Source organism: Plectropomus leopardus, chromosome 10, assembly GCF_008729295.1.
Source record: "Plectropomus leopardus isolate mb chromosome 10, YSFRI_Pleo_2.0, whole genome shotgun sequence".
Lineage (NCBI taxonomy): Eukaryota > Metazoa > Chordata > Actinopteri > Perciformes > Serranidae > Plectropomus > Plectropomus leopardus.
In genome coordinates this window covers 21,793,223-21,809,214 of record NC_056472.1, presented here as the reverse complement: position 1 = coordinate 21,809,214, position 15,992 = coordinate 21,793,223, and the positions used below count along the sequence as shown (strand labels likewise).

Genomic DNA, 15,992 nt, shown 5'->3' with positions numbered 1-15,992 from the left:
ACTATCGTGCAGTTTAAAGTTAGGATGATTTCCGTTTTGTTGGTCTGGTGTATGAGCTTAAACCAGTTTGATTTTACACAACCTGACGGAACCAGCATTCGTCATTGTGGTATATTTAAGCAGATTAGTAAAGTAGCCCACACAAGCAACCTGTGTTGATGCCATCACGGCGCCAAACCCGCAAACAAACGGAGCCACTAGTGTCTTACATGTCACATGCAATTTAATCCCTCACCGAAGCCAGCAACGTGAAGTAGATACAATTTCAGTGGAGGTGGGAAGGGAGGAAGATGAGCATAGTGCATGTTGTGTTTGCTTAGTATAACATTCATGTATTTTTTGCAGTAATGAGACAAGAGAGCTCTCTCAAGCACCTTTTATGCAGCCTGTTCAGACCAGAAATGTAGCATTCAGCAAAAATGTTGCGTAAATTGTGCGTTCTATCTCGCTGTTCTGTATAAAACATACTTATACTGAATTGAGGTCACTGTTGTTCTGCTGTTAAGCTGGCAGCAGAGGTGGTTACAAAGCCCAGCTTGAGTATGTTCCACTCAGATGCGACTGCAACACCTAAAGGTAAAATTCTGTGTACTAGCCTGGTCTAGTGTTTGGCTAAATATTAAACCGGTTTAAAAATGTTAAAATCAGCAGATACTAACGCTAGGATAAGAGAACTAAATACCACAATATAAAATATTTACTCACATGTGCATCGAGATTAATGAATAGCTGATTTTGATAAACCTAACAAAGAGTTTGTTCACATTTGAATAAACATAATTCAACAAAAAAAATGTCCATAAATGGTGAGGAGATAGACGTTTTGAGACTTTAATTACAGCAGCTCACAGACCACAGGAATGTGCAGCAACTGTTTGATAAACTATTGTCATGTTTAGAGGAGGGAGGGCTGCATTATCAACAGAAAACACCCCCAAAGTTCAACTGGTGTGAAGTGGAGTTCAGTGCAGCCGCGGGGCTTGCCGCTAATCGTTTGACTTCAAAGCACTCAAAGTTCAGACGTTTTAAATTCTTCATTTACAAGCACGGAAAGTGGGTCACTTCTACAACTGTAGCCCCGCTGGGTTTTGAACTGTAAGATGAGAAATAACATTTTGGAAGAGAACCTGTCTCCCAGGGATCAGATGATTGCATTGCTACATCTTCCCCGGCGCAAGCTTAGAGACTTAAGAGAAGGCAAGTTTCTCGCAGAGAAGTATGATATGTCGGAGAAGAAAAGAAAAGAAGAACAATTTTATGAAAAAAAAAAAGAAATCAGTTGTGTGCACTGGTGGTAAACAGTTTAAGACAGCGGACTCATTTTTTTGTTCTCCAAGAGTCCACGATTTCAACATTGTGAACTTTCTCTCAAGAAGACACTGAAGCAGAATCAGGGCAAGTCTGCAATTAACTCTAATCACCTACCACATCTTTTCAGCTCATACAAAAGAAAATGAGGAAGACATAAGTAAGCCACTGGAAGAAGTTAGATTTGATAACTATCTTGTGGTCTGTGGCTTTGGATAAAAGGCCAGCTAAGATGTAACACATGTAGATCAAGAATCTGTCAGGGTTCCTACTAACAGGAAAGTTAGTTTTAAGACTTTTTTAAAATTATTCTTAATGCCCCTCAGAATTACATTTAAGACCACTTTAACAATAACCAAAACTGAACAAAAATAAACATGAACTGACATCAATTTTGCCCAAATGTTAATTCAATATAGCATATGACTGACTTGTTTTTTTAATTTGAGTTAAAAAGATGTGATGTGAAGAAGCTGATTTTAAATTGCGTAATCATAAAAGTATCCATTCCTTGGAAAAGCTTGTTTTTTTCATTTGATTGGTTCCTCAGAAACCTCAGAAAAAATGGCTCATGATATCCTACTTCCCATGTTTGAGCATTTTTAAGACTTTTTAAAGACTGATTTAAGACATTTTAATACCAATTTAGGTCTCATCTATAGATACATTAAAAATCAATGCCTTTTGAACCCTGGTCTGTTGAGACATCCTGATACATGTGTTTAAGCCACATCTAACTGTACTGGACTATGCTGAAATCAAAAGAAAAGGATAATGGTTCGATCTGCTTTTGTGTGATATCAGACTGTTTTCACTATATGGTGCTAACAGTGTAATACTTTTGTAAAATCATTGATAAAGACTACTGTCTTCATTTGGTGAGAGACAATTCACTGTGCCTCTGAACTGCCAGTTAATCCTGCCAGGGTCTCGATGACCAACATTAACCAGAGCCGGAGCTAGAAATAGGTTTAGGAATGCATTTGGAAATGGGTTGGGAATGAGACAGTTTAGAAACGGCTTACTCTCTCCTGCTGTTTGGAGGCAGGAGATAAGAGAATTAGCATTTCTGCCAATCCGGACACAGAGCGACAATACACCAAGATGCCACCCCTCGTAACATCTTTGTCAGCAAAAACCTCAATGAAGGAACCGGAGACAGGAAATCAAGGACAGAGAAACAGAGGACGAAGGGAGGGGAAGTGCAGAAAGAGATGGAGGAGTAGGACACAAAAGATTAGAACATATTTAGCAGCACTAGTCCTTCCTGTGCCAATCAAAGATAAAGCTGCCAGTCAAGCTCTTCTGGCGAGACCACTGTTCCACTTCTCATTAAAATGTAAACCCGTTATATTGGGAGGGAAAGATCTCCCACTTACAGCTCTGATAAGGCAGCAGCTTGAGAACAGAGCGCAATGACTGGGCACTGGCAGGGTCTGTGGTGGAGGAGATGGATGTCAAAATGAATGAATAGAAGGGAGGGGATATTGCATCTGCATCGGAAATATGGCTGGACTGTAGCTATTTTTACCCTTCAACAGAAAGAGCATCGGGCCTCCCTACTGACTGTAACAGGAAATAAAACTTGAGCGCTTATCCTACCCTAAAGAAAAAAAAAACATTGAATGCAAATGTGCATCATTTTGGATATTAATGCATTTCAATACTTGGCCAGTCTCCTCACAACCACATACTGTCACAATCACACAAGTGTGCACAAGGGCACACTCACTCGCAAGCATAAGTATATGTAGTCAAATAAATAAGCAATAAGCACTTAGTGTCAAAGGACAATCAAGCTGCGAAAGCTAAAGCCATGTTCTCATGTTGCATAAGAGTAAGCTGGAAAAATGCAGTGCTGAATGTGTTTTTTTTTTAATTTCTTAGAAATCTTCCCTCTTTCGCATTCTCTACCCCCTGCTCTCTTCCAACAGGGCTGAGTTCTGTGTAAATATGACCTCATTTACTAGAGTCTAGCTCTGTCTTGGTGGTGAAAGGGAGACATTTAGTTACTGCCTCCCAGGGAGGGGTATTAAATCTCTCTCTCTCTCTCTCATGGTGTTGCCTATCATGAAAGCGTAGCTCACTGCATAAATTGCATTTTGCGTATCTATATCACACCCTGCTCTACAAACTGCGTGAATCTTTACTTCAAGGGAAACTGAATGCATGCAAATACACAAATATGAACCAACAGTCATGCAGTCACAACAGGCTGACAGATCCACTCTGCACATCATTTGCCTGGCAGCTCTTCAAACATATCCATTCCTCTCAGGAACGTCCCTTTCCTGCCCTGCAGGCAGACAGGCAGGCGGCAATCGCTCAGGACCCAATCAGTAGAACCCGGCTGTACTGGATTCTATGGAGCTCCAGACTGTAGTTAACCCTCACTGGGTCTAATCAACAGCAGCAGAACAGACCCGGCCCACTGAGTGTCTGTGCATGCCCTCCCCTGCAGCTGGCCCCGCTCTCGTTATGGACCTAATCAGTACAACCACAGCTCTTGTCAAGACAGACCCGACAAGAGCTTGAAACATCCTCCATAGAGCAGGCTCTCTCTTTGATATCATGCTAATGCCCAAATTATAAATATTCTCGTTTTCGGTGATTCAGCTGGGCTTGTGAGAGAATGGAAAGTCGTGTTTCAGACCCTCGGTAATCCAAAACCCCTCGTCAATGGAGGACACTCCACTTGGAGAGAAAACTCTGGATGACTAATGTGAATACAACCACTGGTACAAAGCTGATTCGAAACATAGAGTTAGTATGCCAGGCCAATACAAAACACTAATCTAATTTGTTGGCGACACGCTCGGAATTGCAAAGATCAACAACAAAATGACTAAATTGTAAAATGTGTGTGCATGTATGTGTGTGTGTATGTGTCATTTCCCCCCAACATACCATACGCTGGTTTGCATGTGTGCTTCTTACCAGCAGCAGCAGCAGCACCACATCTGCATGGTCGCACACTGATGCCACATGCAGGGCTGTCCACTGATCATCGTCCTGCAGGTTGACATTCAGACCTCGCTCAATCAGAAGCTCTGCTGCAAACACGTTGTCATGGCGAGCACACTGCAGAATACAAGCACAGTACATTTCCTCATTATTATTTGCTTGCAGATATTTATATTTCCTCAAGCACTGCTTACCATTAACAGTACACGAGTGGTTCAGTGTGTAAATGCATTGTACAACAATTGCAACATTACATTCTTGTACTACTTAATAATACTTGTATTACCACAAGCAAGATGTGGGCAAAAATGAGCAAAATGCTATTGATAGTCATGAAGAATGGTTAGTGGGACTCCATCATGTCAGAGGGCAACACCTCTTTCTTCTTAATATTTCTCAACCATTTCTAGAAGAATGTGCCCAACCTCCTGAAAAGACCATTTCTTTATTTTAATGACACACATACACACAGGAGCTACTTAATCAAAATCAGTGATCATCATCTGTAATTAGTCAGAACACATTTTCTTAATGAATAATGAAAAGGCAAGATTTAGGTGGAGGTTGAAATTTAGGATGTAACAGTTTTGGTTGGCATTAGAGGTCTTCACAGGTTCAAAACCCTAATTGACAGGGCCCGAAATATTCAATCAGATATCTCACTGGATCCTATAAGTTTTTAAAATATATATACCGGACCTGATTTTGGGCAAGTTGTTAAAGACCCGACCCAGTGCTTGTCTGAGACCCAGGTCTCAGGACTGTCTGGGGTCTATTTTATGTACCTGACAAACCTGGTGATTAAAAACTATACTTAAAATGTTGTTCTACTGCTACAAACGTTTGTCATGGTGGATATAGTATAATGTTCCATCTTATAGTATATACTGTTTAAAAGGTAACTAAAACCCCAAAAGTCTTTTTTCATTTGAAAAGCAATTTATATGGGTATTTAATAGTGTTGTTGATTGATTCAGGTTCAACTCTTGACATTTGAGTGCAAAGTATTAAAATTCTACATATTGTGTTATTAATATGCCTTTTGACTGCCCTCTAAAGGTTGAAACCTGGCTATAGCAATGTCATTTTGCTATTGGCTGTTCCTGGTAGCGGGGAACTGCTTTCATCACCAAACAAGCCGCCTGCTGCCGCCTGTTGCCGCCCTGTCGCCATTCTTTCGCCACCCTCTTACCAACCAACTACTCTGTGTGAGAGTGGGGGACAGGGAGATGCTGAGGATTGAGAGGCAGCATGATTTAGTGACCAGGCAAGTCTTAGTATCCCTCCCAGCCCTCCCAATTTTTGAGACTTTTTTCACATTACAGGGAGAAAACACTTACGCCCAAAGTGGGAGCTTTAGTCACTCTTTAATAATGTCTTAGATTACTATTTTTACTTAACTTTATTCTATCATCCTTATTTTGTTGTTGTTGTGATGTGAACTGCTGTAACGCCTTAATTTCCAAAGCTCTGGATCAGTGAAGCACCTAGTTTATCGTATCCTGCTCTGATTTCTACACACACAACGCTTATGAGTTTCTCTCATGATCAATGCTGATCCCGGTTCTTCTCAGCTTTAATCGGGTGTTACACATGATGATAAACAGACCGTGGACCCAAAGTGAAAGAATAGGACCAAAATTGGACCCAAATGACCATAATAAAAAAAGAACTCGAACCTGTGGGGGTCCAAATCTCTGGCTCTAAAGGTCTGGGTAAATCTGTCAAGACCTCTATCTGGACTTTCCTCCAGGGAATGAATGTAAGTCAGTATGATATCCTTTATAACTGGCAAAATCCCACATGCATGTGTGTGTTTGTGTATGTGTGTGTATCTTACCAGGTGTAGCAAGGATCCCCCGGAAGAAGTGGGAGTGTTTGGGTCCGTTCCCTCCTTCAGGAGACGCAACACTGCAACACAACACACATCCATATGTTAATACCTGCTGTGTGTAAAGACGGGGCACTTAGGGCATGTACTGAAGATGCATCAACACACACACAGCACACAGAGTGATCCATATCACTCAAAACCAATATGCGTCGAGTGTCCGCTAACTGTCCTTGACACGTCAGCGTGGATCAGTGTCATGGCTGTGTGTATTTGGTAGCTCCTTGTTCCAGCAGTGGGTCAGAGAGCCTCTGGGTTACACACATTCCCATCACACACTGTAAGCTCCAGTGAGCAGCACAGCCCACTCACACACTGACACAGATCTGCTGAAGAAAACACAAACCACTACAAACAAGTTCACGCAGTCAGGCGTAAACAAATGAGCATAGAGGTGAAGGCTAAAAAAGATTGTAGTGATTTTACTATTCCACTGATATATTATTCATACTACATCTACAAAAAATGAATGAGAAAACACAGCAGGAAACAGAAAGAGACAGAGAGATGGTGTGTGTGTGTATGTGTGTGTGTACTGGAGTGTGTGACAGATACATTCAGCAGGATGGACAAACAAGCGAGGGAGCGAGGAGAGAGGGAGGTGGAGTGCTGGGGTTTGGACATATGTGATTTCACTGACACTGACAGCATTAGATGGATACTGACTAAACCCTGGAAGATCCTGGACCTGCAAAAACAGCCACCACTGTCACGCAATCTCACCACACTCTCACACACACACACACACACACACACACACACATACACACAAGCAAATACACAAACAAATACTGAAGTCTTTAAGCAAAGCAAACAGCTCTGAGGACAGTAACCACGGTAATTACAGTGGTGATAAGTCCAGCTAATGAACACTGTTGATGACCCTCATGAGGTCATTTCACTTAAAGGGTCATTATGTAGACTGACATGCTTAAAATAACCTCATCCAACCTACACACAGGCACACACACACAAACAGCGAACATTTTAAAAACTGTAGATTCTGGTGTGTAATAACCAGCCACTACTAATAAACATAGACGGAGCATTTTTATTGTCATTTAAAGTGTTCCCATACTGTTCTGTATACAGGGGATAAGAATAACTGAGGCACATGTTATATTATGCAATGCAATACAACAAAAACACAATATGGCCTAAAAAGCTAGCATCTTTGACACAGCCTCAATATGTATGACTCATTAGCAAGCTGTAGGTGTTACACCAACTTAAACCCACAGATCAAATACCAAATTCTATTTCTTTCATATCTTACAGACGTTTAATTACTGCTGCAAACATGAGCGTAAAGCAGTTTCAAGAAACACTGACAATGTGTTAAACTAATGTCATCTTTTACAACAGATCTGGAAGAAATCTAACCTCATAATGTTTAAGTTTTGGTTGAACAGTCTGCGAAAGGTGTTAGTGAAACATGACCGTACTATTTAAAAGCACTTCAAACTAAAGCCTCTAAATTGTGTATGTATAGGCTATCCTGCATCTCATTAGGGCTGTTACTAAATAAGTTGTTACATTTCTTTTCTTACAAACAGTTTGAGAAACAGCTAAAATACTGAAAAGTATTCAAATACAAAAATATGCATATGAGCAAGTATCAAATGGTGAGCTGTGACCAGCAAATGTATTTTTATTTAAGAAATTACTTCAGCATTCATCAATTATTAACACTGCCATCGGTTAATTCTCTGCCTGTTGACTATTCAGTAAATTGACTAATCATTTGAGAAGCTCACACAGACACAACAAACAGGCCACGCACACACTGTGCACAGACATTTCCCCACTTTTCTAATGGCCCTCAGTGCTTAATGGCCTTTAAACGGTTGATGAGAAACAAACTGGCCAACCTTTGAGTCAATCAGCACAATTACCTCCCATCTCCACTACATACTGTAGAGGCTCAGACTGTAAACCACCAATTAAGGCTCATCTAGCACTAAAGTCGTTACCAGGGAATAGATAATGCTATTGCTTTCCTGTCTATAAAAACAGTATATCACAGGGATGCTCATTAATGAATGCGGAGCAGCCATATTTAGGCATGCACACTGTCATATGATTTGTCTCTTATACTTTGTCTGGTGAGAGTCAGTCATCAGGAGAGGAAGACTTCCTTTCTTTTAGAGACAGTTAGTCGTTGATAGAGGAACCTACCAGAGTTTTATGGCACATTATTGAATGTGTCTAAACAGAGGTCGAAGGTCAAGAGCTACAAATTCACCCTCAGGCAGTTTAACAAAAAAAAAGCTGAGTGTTTGTCTGAACATTAAGAATCAATAGTACTGGTGTACAGTTTGTGTGTGAAGCCCACATATCCATTTGTCTCTTTGTTTGTTTAGTAGTGAGTTTACCTGCAACACCAGGTAGACATTTTAATCTTTCTCTCAGTTCTTTAAATCAAAGCCTAAGACTTCTCTCTTTGCTGCTGCATTTTACAAAGAAATATTTATTTATTTCTTACACTGCACTGCAACTTTTATTTTTTTCATACTTCATACTTCCATCTGTCTTAGTATTTTTTTTTAGCTTACATTCAGTTATCTCGCTCTTTGAATGAGTTTTTAATTGCAGTTAAATGTCCTTTTATGATGTGTTTCTTTTGCACTTTGTCTCAGTGCTTTCGATGTTTTATGTAAAGCACTTTGAATTGCCTTGCTGAAATGTGCTATATAAATACACTTGACTAGCCTTTTAAGATTGGTTTAACTAAAAGAATAGATTCACATATTTTTCATGTCTGTTTTGAAATAATATTTGGGAGGTCATATGAGCACTGAACTAGATTTTGCTTGATGAATGAATTCCTCCTGTTTTACTGGCCATCAAGGGAGACTTCCTAAGGTTGTCCTATTAGAAGAGATGAAAAAAGGATTTTAAAAAGCAGCAACCAACACAGAGGTGTCAAAAACTACAGTGTTTTGAATGGCCACATGAGGCTGCTCCAAAGACAGTAAATCCCTATACTCCTCCTTGTGAAAATGCCCAACTATACAGCCTTGTACAAAACAAAAAGGTTAACGGGGGTGATTTTTATATAACTCACACATTTTATTAAGACCTGAAGTTGCGCACTGGAGTGGCTGCTTTGAGTGACAGGCTGCCTGCGAGTCATTATTACAGTGTATGAGTCAGTGCCACCTTCTCAACTATGGTCACCTTTGGTCACTTCTGGCTCCAAGATGGCAACAGCCATAACGTCAAACTCAGTGTTTCAAAACCAATGGGTGATGTCACTGTTGCTATTTTTATACAGTCTATGGATTTTAACCACAAAAAGAGTGAAAGGCATATGTCAGGTAAATACAATTTACTTGCTTGTATTGAAGCTCTAATTGCTGCTGGAAATGTCAACCAATTTGATTAGCTTCAGGTCAGGTCAGGTTAATACAAGTATAGCTGCAATGATTAGTTAATAAATAAATCAGTCAATTGCAAGAAAATAAAATGCCAACTACTGAATTATTTTCTCATACAGTCTATAATAAAACTATGAAGCAAGAATAGGGGGCTATAGCATTTTTACAGTTTCAAATATGTTATATATATTATTTCTTTACATTATTTAGTAATAAACTAGAAAAAGTAACATTAAAATCCACATTAGAGTGTTGTAAGTTGTTGTTAACTCTGTTGTAATGTAGTTGAAAGACAGAAGGAACACTGTTCATCAAAGATTTATCTTTAGGACAGTTATATGCTTGTCCCACAGCAACAACAGAAATTTCCTATCAATATATGTCAGTTGGTGTTTGATTATATGCTGATGTCAAGCTTTGGTCCACAGAGTGTGTGTGTGTGTGTGTGTGTGTTACCCCTCTATCAGGAGGCTGCTGATAGGGGAATGGAGATTGGGCGCAAAGCAAAGTCGGCTGTCATTTTGTGGAAAATTACAAAACAGCTGTTCAAGACATATGTGGAGTTTCCATGGCAACCAGATAGGAACTGGTGGCGGAATGGAAAAAGAGGGAGAGAGGGGAAAAGAGAGAAAGCTAAATAAGGTATAGATTGATAAAACTACATGCATCAGGAACTGCAGCCGGACAAAAGAAAAAAGTTAATTAGTACTTTTCAAATTCCTGACAACTCGCCTGCTCACCTTGAAATCTATGCTGTCATTCAGACTGACAGATTTTCTGTCTTTTACCTGTCTTTGTGTTGCGTAAAACCTGAATACAGCTCTCCTCCTTCAGAAAATTGCAAAGTACACTTGACAGTTACAAAAAGCAATTCTCTACTGAAAATATTTCAATATTGCTTTCTACCTATGTCACAAAATAAGACCACAAAACCTTCACAGCAAAACCATGTAAGTGATAATATTATCTGTTGCTGAACTCGAACTTCTTTAAGTAGATACAATGCATCTGAGCAAGCGTGCTCTGTAGACACAGTAAGAGATTAAATGTGCCCTTTTCAGCCTCTCTTTTTGATTCTGTGTCTCTTCTTTATCTTACTGGACCATGCTGTTCCATGAATTTTAATAAATCCCTGTAATGTATCCTCCATAATATGCCACTTACAGCAGTATTGCCAATTTTATTCATCTAGCGACCAGCCATATTCTCCCAATGTACATCATCACTCCTTGGCAGCCACGTATGACATTCTGTTCATATCACTCACCCTTATAAATGCTGCTGTCTCTTTGGTCCTTATCACACAGTTATAGTCACGAGAGGCACCGTCTCACCTCGCTGCCCCATGTTTCTGAAATGAGCTTTGTCATTTTTCCATGATTTCAAGCCTGATGGGAAAAAAGTACTTGAACAGTTCTCCAATAATGCTTAACTCTAAATGCAGATTATTTTATATATGATGCCTTCTGTAAGATGGAACAAGCGTCTCCTGCCCACTTGTGCAGAAATTAGATGATTTCATGGATTTCAGGTGTTAAAAGTCTCTCCAACAATGCTGTACATTTACAGTAAACACACCAGGGTGTTATTGCATTTTCACGGATAACAAGTATTTTAAGGACTTGTCTGCAAAACCTCCTCAGAAACGTCAACTCGCAACATTGTGTAAATAGCCTCCATGATAAAGAAAAGCACCGTAACACAGTATAAGGGCTGCAACTGATGATTACTGACATCCATTAATCTGTCCATTATTTTCTTTTGTCAATCAAATGTCAGAAAATAGTTAAACATGTCCTGTGTAATATCCAAGAGCCCAAGGTGACATCTTTAAATGCTACGTGTTATTCGACCAGTCGTCCAAAAAAACCGAAGCTTTTCAGTTCATTATCCTATATGATGACAAAAAGCAGAAAATTCTCCAGCCTGGAGAACACACTATTTCACTGTACACTGTATGCATTTAATAGCAGCAACTGCACACCGCCTGTCAAAACTGAAGAGTATTTTGAAAAGACAAAATGCATGTAATAAGTGTAAATTCACACACTATCCCTGGACGTCCAATAGTAACGTGGAAGGGTACCTAGCACATTATTTTTTGATGTGTAGGTCTAATGACAAATCTGTGATATTTGATATGTTGGGATGAGAAGATATTAATTTCTCACATTTAAGAAGCATGAAACTAGAAAACGCTTTGTGTTTTTGCTTTAAAAAAAATCATTACAATCATTCGATTATCATGACTGTTGGCAATGAATTTTCTGTCAATAGGCTAATTGATTAATGAAATAATCGCAACTCTAAACAGTATATATTCACATTTTTACAATAATATGATATCAGGTCGTCCAAAAACAAAACCATTTGTGCTTGCAAATGTCCCATTGCTGGAATGACACCTTTTCTTGAGCCAGCAGTCTAACTAAGAAAATGCCACTGCTTGTTTGTGAGCAGTAGAGAAAAACACCCCAGGGACCGCAAATAAGTGAATGTGTTTTAATCAATTTCACTTCTCTTCTCTCTTGGTTTTAATGTTAATTAAAATACTCACACACTGAAGAAAGACATCTAAACTGAATTTCAACCTTAAACAGAGCATGTGTGGGAAATGAGTTCACAAGGTGCCTTTATTTTTCATGCCCTCTCCTACATCTTTTGCTCCCTCTCATATAAAAGACACACTGATGAGTCACCAAGCGAACCAAAGGTTTAATATTGGAGGCTCAGATAAACACCACTGCCAGTGCAAAGTTTTAATATAGTGCCTGATGACGCAGTTGACATTAAAGGCATCCCTACTGCATTGGACTGAGTCTTAAATCTTTAAATTGGATTCCAGTAAAAGATATCATGACATCTTTCTCTCCCTCCTAAGTGGGCCCAGGCCCCGTTCTGTCAAAACATGACAGGTGTTTGACGTGCCTTTAATCCCAGCACGCTCTATTGCAGAGAGGTATCAATGTATTCTTCTGACATCCACATTTGCCTATTTCTCCATCTCTCCTAGAGGACCAGAACTCTGCTTTGTGTTTTCTCATCGGGGAAGATTATATACTATATGCTAAAGACGAATAAAATTTAAAGTAGCTGGCTGTAACAATGTGACATGTTTTCTCTGCTGAACAGGACACCTGAGTGTTGGATCGATGCGACATGGTGATGGAAAGCTGACTTATAAATAAAAGACTAGCTAGATGTCTGGAGTTTCCCATCACAGTCCAAACCTCTGTACCACTCTGAGTGGTACATTGATTTTCAACTTCAGCTGTGCTGCCCGCCAGCAAATCCATTACAATTACAACAAGTGTCTAGAGAATATGATTTCCTTTGAAAGACACACAACAAAATGTACAAGATCAACATATAACAAGATCTTTAAATGATTTAATCTCGGTTGAATTCTGAAAAATAGATAAAATACTGGGGACTAATGCTAATGGTTCAGATTACAAAATATCAACTTGATTAAATACCGACCCATCCATCAAAGGGGGTCTGCTCGGACAAGGAACAATAATAGGAATTGGCTGTAATGCGTCATAATAGACAACACAGGATACCACGTTTGGGACGCCTCACAACATCCCAACACAAAGACTAGCATGTAAGGTTGTATCCGACTTAGAAGTATGCCAGTCAAATAAGATTTGGCTGTTCAATGCGAATATTCAACAATTCATTTTGTTTTTCCGTGAAAAGTTTAAGCCTGAACAGGCATTGTGGGACCTTCAGTGTGATGCAACATTTTTTGCCGACACTAGATTTCAACAGAGACTGTATCGTATTAACTTTCTGTGAGCTGTAAATTCACCACTTCTTGACTCTACGGAGCTGTCTCTCTCCCTCTATGCCGCTGCCTGTGTGTCTGCAACTGCATAGAATAGCATGAAAGGCCATAGCACTCACTCCGTGGCAAAATCTAGTACCAACATGACCCTAGAAGAACAAGGTACCAAAACAAAAAAACAACTGCTCAACTTGAAGCAATGTCAGTTGACTGAGGGTCTCCAGCTGATGACTCGAGTCCCCAACTTTCAAGGGGCAGCCCTACTAGCATATTGGATGTTTACATTTTTTTTGCCTACACAACCTGTTCCCTCAGGACCCTGTCTTTAACCAATAGGAGCAAACTGTTAACATGGCGAAGCAAAGGAGAATGATTTAAAGATAAGTTTGGTGCTGAAGGTGGTACCGTTAAACAAAGGAAAGGTCAGTTGCTTTTTCTTTCTTTCTATTATGTTGTTCTGAAGCTAAAGACAGTCGGCATCATACACAGCTCCATTGTCTTGCTCTTAGTAGGCCAATCCCATAACCATCATCATGAAAGACTGCCAGCCTTGACTGGTCGTAGACCAGCATGTAGTCTGTCAAATCTCTTGGTCACAGCAAGTTTGTATGACTCCTTTATCATCCAATGTGGAAAAACCAGTGCCAGTGGAGCACCAGTGCCATCTTACCGCAGAATTGAGAGGTATTCAGAGGTTATATTCGATGGGACAACAGCCTTTTTAAACTTCCAGAAAATTGGCTGCTCTATTTAAGAAGCTTTGCTGCACTGATCTGGAGGCGGGGACTGCATGAAAACAAATGGCCGAACGTTGTGTAACACTAGACACTGTGTTGTTATTTTAGCACTGTTATGATTCAATTTTATGAATTGTGTCTAAAGCAGTGCTTGAAAACACCACTCGAGACTGAAAGCTATTACCTATAAACTATTACCTCTGCTTGTTTCACTTCCCCACTGTGGACAGGAGTCTGTGAGTTCCTGTGCTGTGCCTGCAGTATGGATCCATACACCCTGATCAATATCAGTAGTTTTGAGGGATGTTTTAGAGTTGAATCGCAGGTGGGGCTTAAAAAAAAAAAAACAAATCACATGTTCACACATATTACAACACTGGAACTTAACAAGTGTAGCAATTTCAGACTATTAAATGGATTTGTGTAGCCATCTAAAATCAGATTCAGAATGCACATTCAAGCTGCAACACAATGGCTTACTGTGTGAGGGTTCAGGTTTTGCTCAGGAATACTGTGATGGACACGTACTGTTGATGACTAACCTGTAAAGTTGTTACAGGATTTTTTTTCAAACAACACATGGCATCACATGTACTTCCCAAATATTGTAATGGCAGGGCTCATTTATGCCCAACGTTATTTATACATACAAAGATGGACAGTGCCCTCCAAACACTGCCTCCGTTAAAAGGTACATTAAACAGCCTCAACCATCCTCCTCCTGTTGCCTTGTTTGTTGTCTAAAAATTTTTAATCTGCCCTCTAGTGCAATCTACTGGCTGCATCATAAAGGAAGCATGGAAGTATAAGGAAACTGACATCTACGACATTTGAAACAAACTATATTCATACGTAAATGGAGTATATAAATGAGCCCTAACACTTCAATTTACATCCTGACTGAAAGCATCTTAAATGTACCTAAACTGCTGCTCACCTTTCTGAAGTGTTTATAAATAATTTGCATCGACTTCTCACATTTTGTTTTTCCAGGACTTGTCATCTTAAACCGCAGACACCAAAATGTCACATTTAATATCATTATTCTGGTGAAAGGGGAAGACATTATAAAAATAGATTGTAAGTTCCATAGCTACAAGGCAACAGCTGCTGCCGTTCCACTTGTGCCTTGCTTTGATGAAGTTAAGCAATTGGTTTGGGAAAAGCAATTTCACCAAATGTCAAAACACAACTGAGCCAGATGTTTGCATATGACAGATAGGAATGAAGAATAGAGATGAGGTATAGTATGCTCCTATCTAAATGTAAGGCTGTGTGCTGTTGGTATGTTTTTCACCTTAACCCCACAATACAGTCCCTAAAGGGACGCATCTTTCCTGCTGCCTTTCATTTTCTTTGGCTTCCAATTTTTCATTTTCCCACTGTGTTCAGACGTTCCTTTGTTCTCCACCCTGCCTCTCTTTATCTCATTCTCCTTCATATTATTTCCTGTACAATACAAGCGATAAGAAAATAAATCCTTGTGTGACTGTATATGTGTGTGATATCTCCGATTACCTTGCTGCCTTGTCAGCAGACTGAGTTTCTAAACTATCTAAGAATCTAATTCTCAAGCCAGCTCACTGAAAACAGGCTTTAATTAAACAGGACATAGCAAGGGTTCACTCAGTGTCTCTCACTGTGTTTCCTTCTCAGCCTCTTTGTTTCTTTGTTTTCGTTTCTCTGGTTCTTGTGTGGATAATCTTTCTCTCTTGTACACTTACAAATTCTTAAAAACAATGAGTCGCCAAAATGTCTTTCCATCATAGTTTGCATTAATCATCACCATCTGAGGGACACACTGCTGAAGATCGAAAACTAATCAAGTGGGGACATGCACACTTCATTCAAGATGTTGTTAAAGATATCATTGTCTATCAGCTAACAGGCGTTCATTTTCGTTGGCTTCTTATGATGCT

At 39.6% G+C, this 15,992-nt stretch overlaps 1 protein-coding gene across 1 annotated transcript in view; it reads right to left on the bottom strand.

Annotated features, from left to right (window-relative positions):
• Positions 1-15,992, bottom strand: part of myo16 (myosin XVI) — a 128,273-nt gene that overhangs the window by 87,146 nt on the left and 25,135 nt on the right. The window contains exons 3-4 of the mRNA XM_042494942.1: positions 6,113-6,183; positions 4,246-4,389 (exon numbers count right to left, since the gene is read on the bottom strand). Of these exons, the coding sequence (XP_042350876.1) occupies positions 4,246-4,389; positions 6,113-6,183 (215 nt within the window). The remainder of the gene's footprint in view (positions 1-4,245; positions 4,390-6,112; positions 6,184-15,992) is intronic.